The sequence below is a fragment of the Hibiscus syriacus genome, unplaced genomic scaffold (genome assembly GCF_006381635.1).
Source record: "Hibiscus syriacus cultivar Baekdansim isolate YM2019G1 unplaced genomic scaffold, ASM638163v2 tig00110327_pilon, whole genome shotgun sequence".
NCBI classification, from domain to species: domain Eukaryota; kingdom Viridiplantae; phylum Streptophyta; class Magnoliopsida; order Malvales; family Malvaceae; genus Hibiscus; species Hibiscus syriacus.
In genome coordinates this window covers 176,906-196,488 of record NW_024062684.1, presented here as the reverse complement: position 1 = coordinate 196,488, position 19,583 = coordinate 176,906, and the positions used below count along the sequence as shown (strand labels likewise).

At 32.9% G+C, this 19,583-nt stretch overlaps 3 protein-coding genes and 2 pseudogenes across 3 annotated transcripts; 1 reads left to right on the top strand and 4 right to left on the bottom strand.

The window, feature by feature from the left end:
• Positions 1-444: 444 nt before the first annotated feature.
• On the bottom strand, positions 445-1,608 carry LOC120118099. The gene is made up of 4 exons (XM_039138227.1): positions 1,328-1,608; positions 1,135-1,256; positions 992-1,061; positions 445-921 (listed from the first exon to the last, which is right to left on the bottom strand). The coding sequence occupies exons 1-4, from the start codon at positions 1,437-1,439 to the stop codon at positions 530-532; spliced, it is 696 nt and encodes a 231-aa protein (XP_038994158.1). The 5' UTR covers positions 1,440-1,608; the 3' UTR covers positions 445-529.
• Positions 1,609-4,581: 2,973 nt separating this feature from the next.
• LOC120118210 (non-specific lipid-transfer protein 4-like) lies at positions 4,582-5,080 on the bottom strand. Its single transcript, XM_039138325.1, has 2 exons — positions 4,696-5,080; positions 4,582-4,598 (listed from the first exon to the last, which is right to left on the bottom strand). Exons 1-2 carry the CDS (start codon positions 5,060-5,062, stop codon positions 4,582-4,584), a joined length of 384 nt encoding a protein of 127 aa, XP_038994256.1. The 5' UTR covers positions 5,063-5,080.
• A 1,386-nt stretch (positions 5,081-6,466) lies between these two features.
• On the bottom strand, positions 6,467-8,089 carry LOC120118197 (annotated as a pseudogene).
• Positions 8,090-12,894: 4,805 nt separating this feature from the next.
• On the bottom strand, positions 12,895-14,013 carry LOC120118184 (annotated as a pseudogene).
• A 429-nt stretch (positions 14,014-14,442) lies between these two features.
• On the top strand, positions 14,443-17,274 carry LOC120118113 (NADH dehydrogenase [ubiquinone] 1 beta subcomplex subunit 7-like). Its single transcript, XM_039138240.1, has 2 exons — positions 14,443-14,843; positions 17,135-17,274. The coding sequence occupies exon 1, from the start codon at positions 14,484-14,486 to the stop codon at positions 14,829-14,831; it is 348 nt and encodes a 115-aa protein (XP_038994171.1). The 5' UTR covers positions 14,443-14,483; the 3' UTR covers positions 14,832-14,843; positions 17,135-17,274.
• Positions 17,275-19,583: the final 2,309 nt, after the last annotated feature.

The window sequence follows — 19,583 nt, the reverse complement described above, 5'->3', positions numbered from 1 at the left end:
TTTAATAGAAACGAGGCTAATGCTATTACATTAATTTCTTAGACGACCATAACGAGGGTCATAAACGTCCCGATAAAGGATATCCAATAAAGAGGACGAAAAAGAGTCAAAGATAATAAGAGAACCATCTGGTGGAGGACCCATCTTAGCGATGAAATCAGCTGCTGCATTTGCTTCTCGATAGAGACTTTAAAATCAATAAACAAAGCTTTTTTGTACAGATTAGCAACGGCTCTCACGAGGACGAAGGGGCTGTCCATCGACGGCGGGGAGAGTAAATTAAGAGCCTCACGACTGTCAGACTGGATAATAATACATTCAAAGACAACAATGAATTCGTTTAAGCTTCAGCATGAAACACGAAAAAGATCGAGTCTTAATTCGATTAACATCGTTGCTGTTGCGGCAAACCAAGTTTAAGTATTAAAACCAGACAATTAAATGTGGATGATATTATGATAATTTTATATTCATGCATGATTCATCATTCGTACACCCCTCTATTGTTTCCTCTCCTATACAATTTTCCTTAACCTTTGGTTCGAATAATAGTGATGGTGCCTCTCCCTTGAGTGTGTATTTTGGTGAGGGCCACAACAGCTTTTCCGGAGAGGCCGGGACCATCAGCAGATACGCATGGCCGACAAGCGAAGTCACCGACCGGATGCCTTACCGGCCTCGTCGGCGGCATTAGAATCCTTTCATTAATGTCATTCAGCGTCGTATCGCCTTCTATGCCGCCGGGCTTAACCAATGCGAATGGATAAACAACCCTCGTTATCACCCTCTTCTTCTTTGTCTTATCTTCCTTTCCGGAAGAAAACGACTTGGTTTTCGCTGCTGAGAGTTTGCATGAAGAAGACGACGAATCAAAAGCTTCTTCTGGGTTGTCTGATATTGTCTCTACTGGTGTTTTCATCTCTGTACATATTAGAAAATTGTAAACATGGCTTGATTGGCGTGCATGGTGAAAATTCTTATGAATCATTACCTGAAACACCATTTATGCAGGTGAAATCTTCAGAGAGGCCCCAGTTGCAGCTATAATTCCAGTTTCCTTGCTGCATGACGACAGTGAAAACTAAGAATGGTAATATAGAACGAAAAGAAGAAAGTTTCAAAACAAAAATTTACCATTGCAAGATCATTGAAACCACTGATTTCATCATGATCATCGTTGTACAACAACAGTCTTCTTCGTTTGGATCGTTCAGTGAATTCAAGCAAAGCATCTTCAAGATACCCAGAAGAGAAATCTGCAGAAATCCAGTTCCCCCGAAGAACATGACTTCAAAAAACAAAAGCAAAAGCGTGTAGTTTTGTATACCTAAAGACATGTCTGCGTTGAGAACTCCGCGGTTTTGAAGATCCCAACCTAGGGAAGTGCCATTGATGCTGGTGTCGCTGATGCTGCTAGTAGTGTAATAGCCATGGATCATGGAGTTAAACTTAAACTCACCCTGTCTTAAATAGCTAAGAGAACATTTAAAAAACACAGCAAAGGTTCCATGTTACTGTAGATTACATGATCAGTCAACAGCAATGAGAGAGGAAACAAAAGTGTGTTTTTTCTTGGGATATGAAACTAATCGGTTTCTGTTCTTTCTGCAAATTGGTTGGGGATGGAATTTTAATCATAAAATGTGGGGTTTGGTACATGGGGGACTAAATAATTGCAAAAGTTATGATATCATATGCTGTTGTTTTCATGTATAAGCAAAGTGATTGTTTGAAGATTAAAAAATAAGGGTAAAATATTATAGGTCACTAAACTATGCTTAAATGATCGTTTTGATCATTAAATTTCTAATATATTTAAAACTTTTAAATTTTATCAAATTATTATAAATAATAATTAAATTTAATAAACTTTTACAATTTTTATAACATTATGTGCTATTATTTACAATAGTTTGACATGTATAGTAATTATTTTATAACTTTTAAAAGTAGTGATCAAAATATTATTTAAATATAATTCAATAACCTTCAATGTATTTTACACAAAATTGAAATAAGGACAAAAGAAAACAAGGGTAATTCAAAATTCAGCTTTTTCTTTCTTTTATTTTTCTCAATTCCTTACCAAGCGTTTCTCCTATTGGCAAATTTTACATTGAATTTTGCCATTGCACATCCTCCCCATTGTGGGGTTCGTTTTTGAATAAATATGATTATAAATAGTACATTCAAATCATATTTTCATTAAATATGGTCTGTCCTAAACTCATATTATCTTGTAAAAATGTATTGGGTAAATTACGTATTTAGTCATTTATTCTTACAGTTTTATTTTGATTATTCAATTTCTTTTTAACGATGGTTAATCAAAATATAATTAAAATGTAACGTTAGATATGATTTTGAGGGGGGAAATAATGTGTGACCAAAATGAAACCATGAAAATAGATGGATAGCTAAATACATAATTTACCCCAAAAAAAATTCAGTTGTTGACCCTCTTATTAAAATCCTTGTAGGTGGACTTTTCCTTTTTTTTTATGATAGGTGGCCATAGGGTACGCATATTGGCATGCTTGTGCGGTCCATTGAGAATGTGCAGCATTTCAGAAACATACAAGGTGGATAAGAACAAGATGAACTCTTGATGAGAGTGACGTGGAACAAAACCTTTTTCACTCTATGCAGTTCCATGCTCCAAAAACTGTCTGGATAAGTGTTGCCCACATTGCATTTTGTGTAGGATAAATATTTATCTCGAATTTGATGAGAATTTAATTTGATCGGATTTTATAAGGTTTTTTTAATTGAATTTAAGTCGAGTTAAATTTAAGTTTAGATTTAAAGTGAAAAATATTTGATTCGATTCAAATATAATAACATAATTGAATTTTATATATTTAAGGATAATTATTATAATACCCTTATATTTATATTTTTCAATTGAGTCTCTATTTTATCTAATCGAGTTGGGTGCGAATTTTACCTTAAAAGCGGTGGGTGAAACTTCCTTAAACTCTGATCGAAACGAGTTATAGACAGAAGATACTATACTCGGTCAAATTTGAGGAGGCAAAAACCCCAATTTAATCTTACTCGTGACCATTTCTAGTTTAATATTTGAAATGTATGTTTTATGTGTTATTTCTCTTTGTAATTAGGGTGTTCAAATTTTTGAACTAATTCGGTTAATCGATCGAATCGAATTAATTCGGTTAATTCAGTCGGTCACCAAATTAATTCGGTCGGTTAACGGTTAAAAAAATTTATAGAATTCGGTTAACGGTTAATTCGGTTCGAAATCGATTAATTAACCGAATTAACCGAAATTAAAATTTAAATATTAAATATATTATATATAACATATTGGCTTAGCCAAAACCATTTAAAACTCAATTAATAATTTAATATTTAATAACTTTTAAACCTAAATCAATATTAATTAATTATATAAAAAATTTATTTTATAATTATATATTATTTAAATTAATTGTAAACTGTTTTTTTGAATTAAAAAAATATTAAATATATTATATATAACATATGGGCTAAGCCAAAACCATTTAAAACATAATTAATAATTTAAGATTCATTAACTTTTAAACTTAAATCAATATTAATTAATTAAAAAATTTATATAAAATTTTTATTTTATAATTATATATTATTTAAATTAATTATAAACTGTTTTTTTTTTATTAAAAAATATTTAATTTTTATATAAATTCAAAATTCTAAAACAATTCGGTTAATTCAAAAATTAACCGAATTAACCGAACTTTATTCGGTTCGGTTAATATTTTCGAAAAAAATTCGGTTCGGTTAACGGTTAAAGAAAAAAAAGTTCGATTAATTCAGTTAATGGTAATTCGATCGGTTCGGTCACCGAATTAACCGAATGAACAGCCATATTTGTAATACATAAGCGTTAAGACTTAAGAACTTGGTAAGATTAAATTATCAAACTTTAGTTTTGATAGAAACATAAAAAATGTTTAAACTAAACAAAATGAGATTAAATTTAGTTTGTTTAAATTTAAAAAATTTAAAAATTATTCAATGTGTCTTAAACAAGTAACATTGATATCCATCTTTTATAACGATTAATCTGAAGGTTTACATAAACACATTTAGCCTATTATGATTAAATCCAAAATCATCTCTTACGAATATGCGTTTTTTAATAATTTGAGGTGATTATAAGGGTAGTATTTGTTTTAAAAAAAATTAAGTATTCACAACGTACGCATAATCTACAGATACAGCTGCTCGAACCTATGACCTTAAGGGAGAAAATGACTCTTTAATCACTGAGATCACTTGATGTTTCACGAATATATATTGTTTTGCATGCATGGAGAGAGAAGTTTATATTTAGAAATTATTATTCATTACTATAATATAAAGGTGAACGTGCAAAAACAAACATGGTGAAGCTATTACCTCTAGAGATCTAACACTCAAGATCACGTATATAGTATGAAAGAACTGCCTTAATTAATGGGTGAATCACCCAGTAATGCAGCAGCAATACTTTATTTGTTGTCTCTATTCCTCTCTCTCTATCCTAAACAGTACATAAATAACCCATTTTCCTCCTCCATGCATGCACCTGCTCTCTTATGGAACCGTATACCCTGTAAATTGTCAAAATTTTAATAGTTAGCCTTGCCCTTGGGGTAAGAGTTTGATTAACGGATACCGATATCGATATGATGCAAATGTGTAAAGAACACAATGGGTACTTACTTCCACATTTTTTGTCGGCTTGCCTGTTCCTAATGTTGCATCGTTTGGGAATGGCAATAGCGATCCCGGGCATGATCCCGGCCTGCTTTGCCAATGGCGATAACAATAAGGCACAAAGGCACCTTGGGGAAGTCCGGATCAAGGCACCCACCTTGGCGCAGCAAGCAGGCGGGACTTTAGCCCTCGCATTCCGGGACGCACCCAAGCACGGGCTTAAACTTGCTGCAGCGGACCTAATCGGGGTCCTCCCACAAGCACCACCGGCCGCACCGACGTTTCGAACCAATGTATGGAAACTTACCAGAAACACGAACAATACAACGAAGCAATAAGGTTTTGAGCTGAAAGCCATCACTGGTCTTTTGTTTACACTCTGCTGGATTCACTCTTGTTTTGACACTTGCATTTGACTGACCCAAAATAATGCATATTTATAAACATATTTAGGGTGTTTTGGCCTGTGAGGTGGTGAAATTTGTGCTTAGTGCGGTGGTTGTGGGGAACTTACGTGGAAAAATTTGGTGGATTGTTCTTCCCCTTTGATTATTCAAGATGTGATGATATTTGGACCATTAATCCTATGTTCCCATTGAAAGGATGTTACTCCCGTAGATATTGGTTAATAAATAAAATGCTATTTCCTTTTTTTAATCTTTCATATATATATATATATATATAAAACTAGGGATGAACTTGATTAGAGTATTATCTTAATTCATACATTACTTAATTCGATATGAGTATAGGAAGTTTCACTATACTCAAAATTTAATCAAATTTTTTAGATAAAAGCATACATCTGACTCAATCCAATACAAATAAAATCTTATTTTTATTCGATAAAATAGAGATCTAACTAAAGAAAAATATAAATAAATAAATATTATTTTAATTATCCCTAAATATGAAAGAGTTTATTATACTATTATTTTATATCAGATCAGATAAAAAAATTCATCCTAACTTTGAATCCAAAGTTTAATTTTTAAAGAATATAAATACCTCCTAACATTAGGGTAGGTGGCAATGTGAACATGTATGTGTAAAATCTCAGTTAATTTTTTGGCATGCTTTGAGACGATAAATGATGTGCTCCACTATGATAGAAGTATCTTTCAAATATTTTATAACAAGGGGGGAACGTATACGTGGCAAATTTATTAACCATGAATCAAAATATTTGTAGAATATATGGAAGATGATCCTTTTCATAATTTAGTTTGAAGATAGTAAATTTCGATTTAATTCAATTTAGTTTAATAAAATTATCAATTTAAGATTTTAAATCAAATTCTTTAAGGATGATAACGTATCTAATTCGTATTTAAGTTGAAAAAATTTGATTCGAAATAAAAATATAATTATTTATTATATATTAAGAGATAATCGTAAAATAACCTTGTGATTATTTTTTTCAATTAGAACTTAATTTATTTTACCTAAAAAATGTTATATATATATATTTGTATTGGGTAGGATTCGAGTTTCAACCTTATAGTGAGATCAAGTTTTAGGTCGAGCAAAATCTCCCTAAACTCATATCAAATGTAAGTGCAGGTAAAAAAATATAATGTTCGAGTTAGGACCAATCCGAACCATTACAATCTGTAGCCTGGACAACGCGGTTATGCAGAAACAACATTATGCTAAATCAAACTCTGGTTTGAAACTTTAATATATTGCTAAATAATCCATTACATTAATGGTTCAACTCGGTAGGACAACAACTCATTTTCCCTATATGATTCTTAAGCTTGAAAAATAAAACAATAGGTGGAAACATACTGATAAATTAAAGATTAAAGATTATAATAAATCTCTTAACATATTTTGTTATTGTTCGTCTTCCTCTCACTCACATATTTCTTCCAGTAAGCAGTGATTTCCCTCTGGGTTTCAATGGCGGTCTTCTTCACAGTGCCGTTCTTTCCATGCCCTTCCTCAGCCATGGCCAGTTTGGCGTTCACCTTCGCTGGGAGTGTATCGAGTTCGTGTAGCACCTTTTTGATGTCCATCACGGACGCTCGGCCAAGGTACGGGAGAAGTCTTCCCTGATGACTACACGCAACACAGTTATGTGTTGCGCGTCGGCCGGCATGTTGTATGCCGGCACGATCCATCCGAACCGACGCAGCAACTCGGCTATCTCGAACTCGTCGTGACGCTTGTTTTCCTTGAGAGAGAACGCCACCAACGGGACCCCTTCGTCCTTGGACACGATGTTGAACCGCCCTGTTTTCTCCAGTCCTCGTTTTAGGACCGTGGCGTTTTCATGACAGTCCTCCATCACATTCCTGTATCCCTGTAACAAAATACCACCGAATTCGAATCATGAATCAAATATCATATGCTAACGTGACAGTTAACGGGTTCATACGATTATTTTTATCTTGTTCTTACCTCGTAACCCAATCTAATCAACTGATAATACTGAGCAATGACTTGGCTTGAACCTTTGGAGAAATTGAGAGTGAAAGTGGGTTGATCAGCTCCAAGGTAATTAATATGGAAAATAAGTTCTTCAGGTAAATCCTCCTTGTTTCTCCAGATAACCCAACCAATACCAGCATAAACAAGACCATATTTATGGCCACTGACGTTGATGCTTTTCACAAGTGGAAGCCTAAAGTCCCATTCAAGCTCTGGGTACAAAAATGGTGCAATGAACCCACCACTAGCTGCATCAACATGAATTGGGTCTCCCATCTCCAGATGATCCGACCGTTCCCACTCCGACCGCGGTCTCCGAGTCCCCGAGTGGTGCATTGAACAAATGTGCTATCATGTTCACACAACGATTCTGAATTAAAAAAGGGTAATTTTTTTATCAGGAATTAAACAAGCAGAACATTCAACTAATTATTCGTGAACCATTTGATATTAACACAACTATTCGATTCGACGGGTACCTGAAGCTCGGTGGTGACAGGGTATTCATCCATGTCGACGTAGTTTTTGTTAACTGCATCCATGATAGCTTATCGCATTCAGGCTCCATCCAGGTTGTGACAAAAGAGGCAAGGTTCAACCTTGGTCGTTGATGATCTGATATGCAGCTTCTTTCGGTATCGACTCTTTCGGCATCTTGAACCTGCAAATAGTTAAACAAATTAGCCACCTTGTTTTTCACCATTAATGCATACACTTTTACATGATTTGCGAACCGGAGATTCACGGGTTTACCTTGGAAGTGAGTTTCGGACATAACGAGAGGCAAAAGTTGAGTGAACAGAAACATCGGTTTGAGAAGCTGTCTTAGAAAGCACCATTGTTGATGTCTAAAGAAACTAAAAGCAAAAACTGAATGAACTGAGAAGAAATCAAAGAAGGGGTCTTTTTGTAAAGCTGGAACTGTTGTTTTTACTTGATGAAGGAAGCAATGAGAGGCAAATGGGTATTTATATGGATGGATCGAAAGGGAATTTGCTCCATTTGACTCTTTCCCGGGAAGAAGGAAAAAAAAGGGGTCAAAGAACGCCATCGCCGCCGTGTTTAGACGATGGTGGGGTCCTATTCAGCGGATGGGGGGAACTTGCGTTACCATGATGAAACAAAGGCACCTTCAAAGCATCGTTTGGTTGATTCATTGATTGTTTATCATTTTATTTTATTTTATTTTCCCTTAAAAGTAAAAGGAATGTCTACTTAATCGAGCAATTAAACTAAGAAGTATCATTAAAAATGGCAAGATAAACAACTTAATACTATTGATGTACAAGGAAAGAGATACTATCATGATTAGTTAAGTGATCGATCAAATTTTATATTTTTTTTATTTAGATAGAGAGTTGTTGATCATAATGATCTAAGACGCGTGCATAATGAGCATTTTGAATATAGTTCGAAGGAGAATAATTTTCAAAAATCTCCTTTGAAAAAATAAATAAAATATCTTTTTGTTAGAAGAATAAAGGGAAAAGTTATCCTCCTACCTCTAAATCCATAGAACTAATAATAATTAATAGAGGAATACATAGATTTTATAAATACTAATTATTATTTATTTAGTAGGGTATAGCAAATACCTCCAATAATGTTATTCAAATTGAGGCATAGGATTAATCAAAAAAAAAATTTGAGGCATAGGAGCCTCAATTCTTATTTCTCTCCACTCCCTCCTAATTATCAAGTTGTTATTAAATATATTAGGTCATCAAATTTAGTTCTAAGGATATTGACTTTATTCAATTTTATTTTTAATTATTTTTATTCAAGATTGACTATAAAAGCAAAACCAAATTCCCCTCATGATGAATTTATTAAGCCTAATTTGCTTTGTTTCTAGGAATCTATTCTTACAACATGGCTTAATCACCCTACTAATTTCGACCATCAGATTGAATTTGGATATGCGATTTGCGTTCGTAGATAGTATTTTCACATCGTTTGATTCTGATTTGCGGTATGTCGGTGGTCTTTCAATAGTTTTATTCCCTTTTGTGATTCGTTTGCCGATTCAATCAAATCTATTCATATTTATCTCTTGTTCGAGTTTATTTGATTAGGGCTAACCTTTTTCCTTATAGGGTCATTGTATGATATTAAATGGTTAGTTTTCTTGTGTTTAGAAAAATATTCTTATTATATGTTTAGTTTACAGTTGTGGTTGTAAATCTTTATCTTAATTTAAATATTTTATATTTTTAATAAAATTAGCCACTTCTATCAATTTTTTTTAAATATTTATGAGTTACTATTTCGGATTTAGAGTCTCTTAAATATATAAAATAACATTTAAATATATTATTTGTAGATTTTTTTTTCACTATAAATACAATATAAATAATAATCCTACAAAATTTAAGAAAAAATATGTACACAACCAAACAAGGCATAGTGTTTATGTCGTGGCTTGTTTTATAATAAAGTGTGAAATTTAATCAATGTGTGGATGTGGAGAAAGTCAAAAGAATAGCCTCCGAAGGTCTTGAATATGAAGTCAATTATGAACATTTATGTTTATAAGTAGGATATAGATAGGGCCGCTTTTGAAAATATATTATTGTCTCATATAATTTTATAAATTTATATTTTTTAAATTTTAAAAGTACAATTCTCAATACAAAATATTACGTTCGTCCCTATTTATAAGTCAATAATCAACCTAATACTTCCTAATTGGGAATGAAAATTAAGAAATAGTTTTCTTCTTTTCTTAATTTATAATTAGTCAAAGTACACTAAATTAACTTAATTGTATTCAAAAAACCATTTTGGTATTTTTTTTAAGTTATAAAATGATAATTAAATTAATAAATAATATATTTTTTACCAATGTAAAGTACCATATTTATATTTAAATTATAACATATTAATACAAAATATTTAAACACAAACAACCACATATATGCATATGAATTGTATGATCTAATAAAATTTACATAAACATTAGAAGAGTGAAAGATGGAAACCGGCAACTGTCCGTCAAATGGACCGAGTCTTGTGTTGAAATTGCGAGTTGCGATCGGCGATTCTGGTCCGCTCAGCTATCTTATCTTATATTTGGACCACCACAACCGGCAATGTTGTATAATTGCATCTTTTTTCCTATTTTTAATAAAATAGTGAGAAAAATAAAATAAAATTCAACACACATATAAAAATGTCAAATTCAATGGTTGTTTGACCGAGAAATACTTCAACAATCTATATAAAAAGGAAAAATAAATCGTATTATATTGGTTAAAAAAATCTCGACTTAACTAATAAAACCGACCGTCTAATCATATTAATTAGGCCTGTAAATGAACTGAACGTTCAGCGAACCGTTCATGAATCGTGCGGCGGGAAGTTCGTTTATGTTCGTTTATTTATTAAATGAACGAACATGAACAAGATTTTGCGTTCGTTTAATTAAATGAACGAACACGAACAAAGAGCTCGTTCGTTCATTTACATTCGTGAACGTTCGATTATATGTTCGTTTATGTGCGTTCATTTATGTTCGTTCATTTATGTTCATTTATGTTCGTTCATTTATGTTCGAACAGAGGACAAGTTGAATATGTTACGAAGATTATTGAAGTTGTTTGGATTTCAAGAAGATTGTTTTGTTGAACAAATTAACTTTAAGACTTTATTATGTTCATATAGCTTATTTATGATTTATGTATGTTTTTGTCGTATTCGAACAAATTAACTCTAAAGTTGCAGGTTATATTAATGAATTTTAAGTTGTTATTCTTGTTGTTTACCTTTTTTTACATTCATTTGTTGTGTTCGAATAAGTTTGTTTTTTGTGTTTGTGTTGTTCGTTTATTGTGTTCATTTATGTTCATTTATTATGTTCGTTCGTTTGTGTTCGTTTACGTTCGTTTATGTTCGTTTATCATTTAAATGAACGAACATGAACAAGCTATATTCTTTAATGAACGAACATGAACAAAAAAAATTTTGTTCGTTTATGTTCGTGTTCGTTTATGTTCGTTTATTTATTAAATGAACGAACATGAACATACCTCCGTTCGTGTGCGTTCGATTCGTTTACAGGCCTAATATTAATGTCAAACCTTAGGTTGTTTAACATTAATTATTTATTTTATAATACTTATATTTTGTTGTTAGTCGGTCATAATAATTATTGTCAATTAGTTCATTGACTTTTATTATGTATTTATAAATATATTTATATCACGAGCAAAGTAATATTGTTGGTAAAGAAATTGTTGTTATTCTTTAAAATTTCGGGTTCGAGCACCGTAAATGTTAGGAGCATGAGCATTCGATGCCAAATAGACGAATAATTGAGGGTTATCTTTAAATAGATATTATCTTGTATTTATTCAAGATTAATAAAAATATATATATTTATATGTTACAAAGTAATATACTTGAATTGGGGTTGCTTTAAATTTTATATATTATATATTTATTTAATGATAAATTCAAAAATATTTTTAAGTATTGACACGTATATATTAACAACAATAAAATTGTATACGAGTTAACCACATATAAAATTTTACATACTCAACAAAATAAATAAACAATAAAAAATTGAATTTATTTTATATTATAAAACATAATTAAAATAATGCATATTAAGTCAATTAAGTGGTTAAGTACAGTTATAAAATTTAATAACCCATAACCAATGATTTAATTATTTTAACCAGAATTTAAGGAGTGGTCTAGACCTCATTTTAAACTTGTATTCAACTTTTAACATTTCTATTTCATCCTAAACTATCAATATATGTTAATCATATCTATTGTCAATAAAACTGTTAGGCCAAACTTTATTAATATATGTTTGAAAATAATAGAATATATGTCAAACTATGATTGGAACTAATTACATGTTTTGATGAATCTAGTAGGAATGAAATTGGAAGATTCAAAAGTTGGAATATTAATTTGAAATGAGGGTCATACTTTGAGGATGAAATTGGAATGTTTAAAAGTTTATAAGACTAATTTAGAATCAACGTCATAATTTGGAGATGAAATTGGATTATCATGGGATATCATATAATGTTGTGAGCTACCTGACTAAGAAGGTGCATGAAGGAAATGTGACTACTTGGCAAGGAAACTGCAACCTTACACCTCTCATTGGAGCTGCTTTAGCAGATGCATATCGGGGAAGATGTAGGACAATTGCAGTGTTCTCCACCATTTACTTCATTGTAATAGAATTTACTTCTGCAATTTTCATGGTCCTGCACATGCTATTTAAGTTCATGCATGGTTTTCCGTTTCTATTGCTAGTAGTTTTGGTATCATCAGTGTTTTCATGAATGTGTGGTGGAGATTGAGAGATTGCAGCTCGTAAAAGAGCTAGATCTGGACAGCTTGAGTTCTTCTCCCTTGATGCCGTGAGGAGTTTATGTAGTATGCTTTTACTTCTAACTACAGCTTTGGGTAATTACCTGAGCTCGTTTATTCTGACTGCTGTAACTTACATGACAAGAAAGTCGGTTGGATCCTGTAACTTATGGAGGGCCATCGCGACTATTTCTTCTGGCTCTTGGCTAGTCTCGGCTTATTGAACATGTCGGTGTACATCGTCTTCATCTTGAAGTACAAGAAGAAGAAGGGTTCTTTAAAGTTCCTTCTGATATGGAGAGAAATTCAGCTGTAATGTTTTAAGATAAAAACTGCATGTATTTCAATCCAAGGTGTAGTACAACTATGTTGGTTTGATTGAATGTGTTTGCATTCATTCATGTTTACATATCAGGTAAGTTGGCCTTTGTTTTATTTTTCCTTCTCCCGATTCTTAATTTGCTATTTGTAGATGAAACTCAGGCTACCAATAGCAGAAGTATATCCGCCGTCGATAACAAGATTATGTCCTGTTATGAATCCGGCATCATCGGTGGCCAGGAACACCACAGCTCGGGCCACATCTTCGACGGTTGCAGCTTTCCCACGTAGTAAACTCCCTTGTTCACCAACAAGTTTAACCACTTGTTCGGGCGTCATCTCGTTCCCTCGGAAAATTCTATAACCGCTGACGAGCATATCCGTAGGGACACCGTGTGGAGAAATGCAGTTCACACGCCGTGCACGCCTAACTCGCACGCGGTGGTTCTCATCAGTCCAAGGATACCGGCTTTTGACAGAGAGTAAGGGTGAGACGCTAGCCCTCCCATGATGCCTGCAGAACTCGATGTGCATATGATGGAACCTTTCGAAACGCATCTCAGCATGGCTCGTGCAGCATGCTTGATCGCGTGTACATTGCCGAGCAGATTGATCGAGATCAGATGTTTCGCTTGTTCCATGTCAAGGTCGGTTATGCTGCTCGCAGTGCCTCCAATTCCGGTATTGCTGAACAGTACATCTAGTTTGCCTTTCCATGTGATGGCAAGCTGGATAGCCGATTCGACATCGCTTTCCTTCGATACATCACAATGAACGTAACGAGCACCGATGGATTCGGCAAGAATGGTCCCCGATTCATCCAAAACATCTGCAATGACAACAGAAGCCCCATTTTCAGCGAACAATTTAGCTGTAGCAGCTCCGATCCCTCTTGCACCACCAGTTATGACTGCAACTTTTCCAATCATCCTGCAAAAATCGAAACCATTTAAGAGTCGACATCTAACAAGGGTATTGAAGTAGCCATTGGAACTAACCTTTTTGCAGATGAACTCTGCCAATCAACATTCTTATCAACACTTTCCTCCATCGCATACACACCATAAGCAAACATGGTGTATGTGTGTGTGTATATATAGGAATAACTGAAAGAGGCTCTTTTTAAGTGTTTTTGGTATTGTTTTATATATAGTAGAGTTAGGCACTCTTTACATTCTCAACAACTACTTCCGAACTAGAAGCTTGGTAATGTTCTGTTGATGGATTCTCCTTCTAAAATCATGTGGTTGGTTTCTAATTTACAACAACCAGCTACCTTCTTATTTTATGGTACGACGATCATTTCAGTAATTATATTTAAATCGATTAAATCAGATTAGTAAGTTTAATTGATACAAAATCATTTGAAAGTATAAGATATTTAAAGATGTTGTAAGAGTTGTGGAATGTACGTATCCGATATGTTTATCGAGAAGGGGATACTATTGTTGATCGGTTCGCATCGTTAATTGCAAGTGTGGTTGGAGCATTAGTTTTATCGATCCTCCAATTAAAATAATGAATTTGCTCGTCGATATCAGTATAGTAGAGGGACTAAACTCAAAATTAGACCAAATATCTAATCTGAACTAACTGAGGTAAATGAACTCCGTAACAAAACAAAAGCATTTGCAGAGGTAAATCTCACCAAGTAGGGATTTTTTTTCGTGACCCAAATATTTTGTATGGATCAAAGGAGAGAGGAACCCCCCAAAAAAAAAACTATGGAAGTGAAGGGTTCGTCGAAGAAGATGATAGCAACGCAAGATGAGATGGTGGCAAACAAGGTGCCCATCCCATACAGAGACCAATGCGCCCACCTTTTGATCCCACTCAACAAGTGTCGGCAAGACGAGTTCTACCTGCCTTGGAAATGCGAGAACGAACGCCATTCCTACGAGAAGTGTGAGTACGAGCTCGTCATGGAGAGGATGCTGCAGATGCAGAAGATCCGCGAGGAAGAGGCCAAATTGAAACAGGCGGGGAAACAAGGCGGATCCATCCCTCTCATCCCCAAAACTGCTAATACTTAATCTACCTCCACGGTAAGTCAAATTTCGTTTCTTTCTTCTTCTTTTTTGCATTATTTGTTGATGGGTTCTCTGAATTTAAATTACTGGTTCTAAAGTTAAAAACTTTTTTGGGTTTTCAGCAGGCTAGGTTTTGTTTTAATGGGTATTTTTGAATTGACCAGATAGCTTATTGCATGACCGGGGATTGTTTTTCTCATCAGGGCTTTGTTTCATTCAAGGGTTTTCTGTTAAAAGTTCAATAGAAATTTCCTGTTTGATCTTAGTGTTGAATTGAAGCGTTAAAGTGTTCTTTTTTATCCCTGTCGATGATCAAATCAATGAATTTCAGGCACTCGATTATCAAATACTTTAAGGAACTTGGTTTCCTTTTTGTTCTAATAAAGGACTCATTTTTCGTTCAGTCTTTGTTTCATCTGGTATTTGATTCAAAAGAGCAGGGGATCTGGAATGTGCTCATTTTGAAGATTTTGGAAATCGAATTAGTTTTTTCTTGCGTAGTGGTATAGAATATTGCATATAGGGATTACTATAGTATAAGGAGTCAGAACAGCACAGATTCTGGATTTCATGTTGATGTAGAGCCTCTGAAAATGGGATTAATTAAGACCTTGAACAGTCATGTGATGGCTAATGTTTGCAAGTGTTCTTTGGATCTTGATTAACAAGATTTCATGTTATGTTTTGTGAGCAATCGAATCATATACGCGGTGCTTTTTCCGGCTACCATAATGGGTTTTTTGGGGTATGTTGACCTGTGAAGGTAGTTTTGCTCGCACAAATAGGTGATTTTCATATTAAAGTTCTTTTGTTTTATTTCAATGAATTAGTATCTTAGCTGATGGAACTATGTTAATTATGATCAGTATAAGATATTGTGGTCACGGACTCACAAACAAATAGAAGTTTAACTGGAGAGTGCTGAGGCTTTGGAAAGTGTAATATCCTAGTTATATACTTGAGATGAATTCTGATTAGTCATTTAGTTTGATAATTTTATTGTTCTCGGTTGTTTCCTTCAAGTGGTATTGGTGTAATCTAAAATTTTAGTAAGACATCATGGGAGGCCTGAGCTAGTGTATTGAATGATATTTCTTGTTTAAATCAAAATTCCGGATGACATTGCTGCCCTCTGTTCGGTAAACATGGTAAGGTGCTCAGGCGTAGATACCATTTTCTAGTGCATTGACTTGTGTTGAATCTCTAAGCTGATGAAAGTATTTTGTCAGCATCTCAGAAGTAATTTTATTTTAGAAGTTTAGAGGAACAACTATGCTCTTTTCAAATTCTGAAAGCACAAAAACATCATACTCATAAAACTTGTTAGATTAGGAGCTCAATTACTGGACATTTGTAAAACTTATGCGTTTTATTTTGCTTTCCCCTCACTATAGTGCTTTTAAGTACAAGTTTTGCAAAAATTTACTGCACAAGCATTGAACGGTGTCAAATGTGTTACATCTACCATTTTGAGTTGTCTTAAATCCTAAACAAAATGCTTTGCTGAAAGTATCACTAAAATATGAGGTTTGGAAGGATGTTATGAGGAAACTGATAATCACTTTAGTGTAGTTGCTTAAGGCTTTTGAGGATGCAACACATTGGGAACTATTGGAATAAAAAGGTTTGGCAAAAAGGTTTGGTAGGGGGTTATTGTAGGATGAAGAGGTCAGGGAGTTAGAATACTATTTTGAGACCGAGCTGCTACTGCTGAGATTACTCTGATTCTGGCGGTGGGTAAATTAATGATTGATTTATGGGATTAAGGAGTTCTAAACACTTTTCAAATTTAAGGCTTCCTCTTTTAATTATCATTATCAAAAGCGCAGTACTAAAATACTTATTGTTGAATATTAGTTTTAATCAATTTCATTGTATATAAAAGAGAATGGTGCTAGGCACACCATCAGTTCTATCATTGTTTGGCAGCTAGAGAACTATGGAATTTGATCCTACTTATGTGCTACAAGGGATACATAAGTGCACCTCGGTGATCAATTAAACTTTTTTCTCATCCAAATTCGTAATTTGTAGTCCATGGCTAATCATCCAAGTACTGTTTCCTTGGCACATACCAGGCCTAGGCTGCTATGTGCCTGTTTTGATTTTAGCTTCATGCTCTGGTAAAGCTGCACCAACTAATATTGGCTTTGCATTTTCATAAAAACCACAATGTGCATGCTATATTTAGTGGAACGGCGGACATTGTAGTATTGTGCTTCTTGTTAATTTATAATCAATATTGCTCTCTACTTTCATTTTGTTCTCCATAAGTTATGCTTATCGTACCGGTTTAAACATGGCAGGAAGGTTTTTAACAGCTTTGGTGGATGTTGGCATTGTTATCCGAGAGAGTGGGAATTGTGTTGTCCTGAACTCATGTAAAGGATACTGTTTCCTTGTTTATGGAATAAATTTGCTCACCAAACACATGGTTTTTGTGACATCTTTTAAGTGGTTTCAAGAGTATGCCTTAGATTGGTGAAGTTAATTGCATTAATGTTTCAAATAATGTAATGGGGATTCGTTTTGTTTTTTATTACTAAATTCACGGACCTGCCGATGACCATGCTATTTCTTGTTGAGTCATGGGTGTATGAGTTTTTCTTTAAAACTACTCGACTAAAGCAACTTTGTTTGTTTTTTTTATCGTAAGAAGAATGCTTGGCTGATAAATAATTCACTTCTCGGTTCTCGCACCCCTCAATTACTACGAACGGCCCAATCAGTGCAAGAGCACAGTGCAATGGAGAGTTGTATGTTGCGAATTGTTTCCGATCAACAATATTTTTTTTCTTTTTGTTATACCCTTTATCGATTATCATATTCATCAGTCTTTCATTTATACTTAGAAAGGTGAACTATTACGAACCAACGTCTTCTACTCATACCGTTAGCATTTTCTTATTCCAAATGAATGAATTAGTTGAATTAAACATTAAGGTCAAAGACTTTCATTAAATCAAATAATGCAATGGAACAATTTTGATGGTTCAACTACTTTTTTTTATTGTCGTCTTCAGTGCACATGCATGATACAAGAAGGCAAGTTGTAGGAGAAACCACATGGAAAAAATACCTACAAGCTAGACCGTTGTTGAATTTTGGAACTAAATTTGTCTGTCATCCATTATTACATATGTTTTATGATTATATATTAATTAATTAAAACTAAAACACTAAATATGAAACTTTATGGTATTCTTTGATATTCAATCTGATCGTTTCTTGAAATTCGAGCGATGTTTGACGAATTGCAAATAATTCCACATTCAATCTTTCATGGATCCACAACACCACACGTATCTGTTTCTGCCTTCATAACTTTTTGGTCTGAAATTATTATTATTGCTCTATAATATGATTCAGATTTGGTAAACTCACTTCTCAATTAATCACGACCTTTTTGACTAGAAAGATATCGTTTTTTCCTAGAGGTTGCACCATATATATAATTTATATAAGAAAGGAGAAATATTATTTGAGGTTAAATTCAAGATTCATTGTCAACACACCACATATTTAGTTGAATGATATTTATTTATTTTTATCAAAGCTGTAATACTCATTTTTATGTTTATATTTGTATAAAAGAAGATGGTGAATAAGAAAGTGACATTTGGACTTTCTTTGGGCTGAAATGAATATACATTTTTAATGTCTAAAATATTTCTGATGTTTGATAATTATAAAGATTTGATTTAGCTCAAAGTTGAATCGGATTGGAATCTATTTCGGAATATAAGCTCTCACAAAATTATTTGTATTTTTCCTTCTTCGTTTTCAAAGGGTTGTGAATCTTTAAACATTTATTATCTTGTATTCATAAAACATTGGATGACGGTCCATATAATTGTTCACATCCTAAACCCTAAATGTGAGAAATGCATGACATCTTTGAACAATAAATTAATTATATACAAAGTAATGCTAAAAAGGTGGGGAATTAAAGATAACAGCTAGCTAAAAAGTGACAAATGACAACATTGTTTGATGGAACGTAAGAATATAAACATCAAGGTTGGATTGTATGGAGGAGTCAAATTCCATTAATATAAAATTTATATATTTTTTATGATATTTTTGGAAGTATGGGACAGTCACCAATAATAGAGAATTTCTTTTCATACTAAAAATAATAGAATGAATAATTTGGAAGTTTTAGGTTTGGAGGAATAATGTGGAAGCTTCAAAACTTAAATAAAAGAAAACCTAATACTTTGATTTTAGTGGAATTTCTAGAAACCTAACATGCAACAAAGTTCATCACTTTTGTCTTTTACGGCTGCTTACGTGCATGAATTTAATTATTTTTTTTATTAAACAATCCCAGTTTTTACTCGTGGAAAGTCAAAGGATATGGCCCCATATGGCTGTTGTATATTTTCTTCGATCGTCATATATTTTATATAAATTTTTTTAGGATTAAATTTAATTATTTTATTTTAATTTAAGTTTTAAGTTATATTTATAAAATCATTTGTCAACGTATCATATTATTATATCTATTTTTATATTAGTTAATAGTTTTATTTTTATAAACTTTTTTAAGATCCTGATTTTGTTATATTTTATCTGTATTTGTTTGATAAAATAAATTATTTTATTAATTCAAAAAGAAAAGGGAAGATGAATAAGATAGTCTGTAGACACCAATTTTTGTCCTGGTTATAAATATTATATTATAATTATTACTATTATATTATTATTATATTATTATTATTATAACAATTATATTATAACAATTATTAGTAT

What these genes read in the sequence shown, in the direction of transcription:
- LOC120118099 (XM_039138227.1), bottom strand. Translation starts at nt 1,439, where the DNA reads ATGATCCATGGCTATTACACTACTAGCAGCATCAGCGACACCAGCATC. An exon ending in GTTTCAATGATCTTGCAATG is followed by an intron (nt 1,062 to 1,134) that starts GTAAATTTTTGT and finishes GTCGTCATGCAG; the next exon opens with CAAGGAAACTGGAATTATAG. An exon ending in CTGCATAAATGGTGTTTCAG is followed by an intron (nt 922 to 991) that starts GTAATGATTCAT and finishes TAATATGTACAG; the next exon opens with AGATGAAAACACCAGTAGAG.
- LOC120118210 (XM_039138325.1), bottom strand. Translation starts at nt 5,062, where the DNA reads ATGGCTTTCAGCTCAAAACCTTATTGCTTCGTTGTATTGTTCGTGTTT.
- LOC120118113 (XM_039138240.1), top strand. Translation starts at nt 14,484, where the DNA reads ATGGATCAAAGGAGAGAGGAACCCCCCAAAAAAAAAACTATGGAAGTG.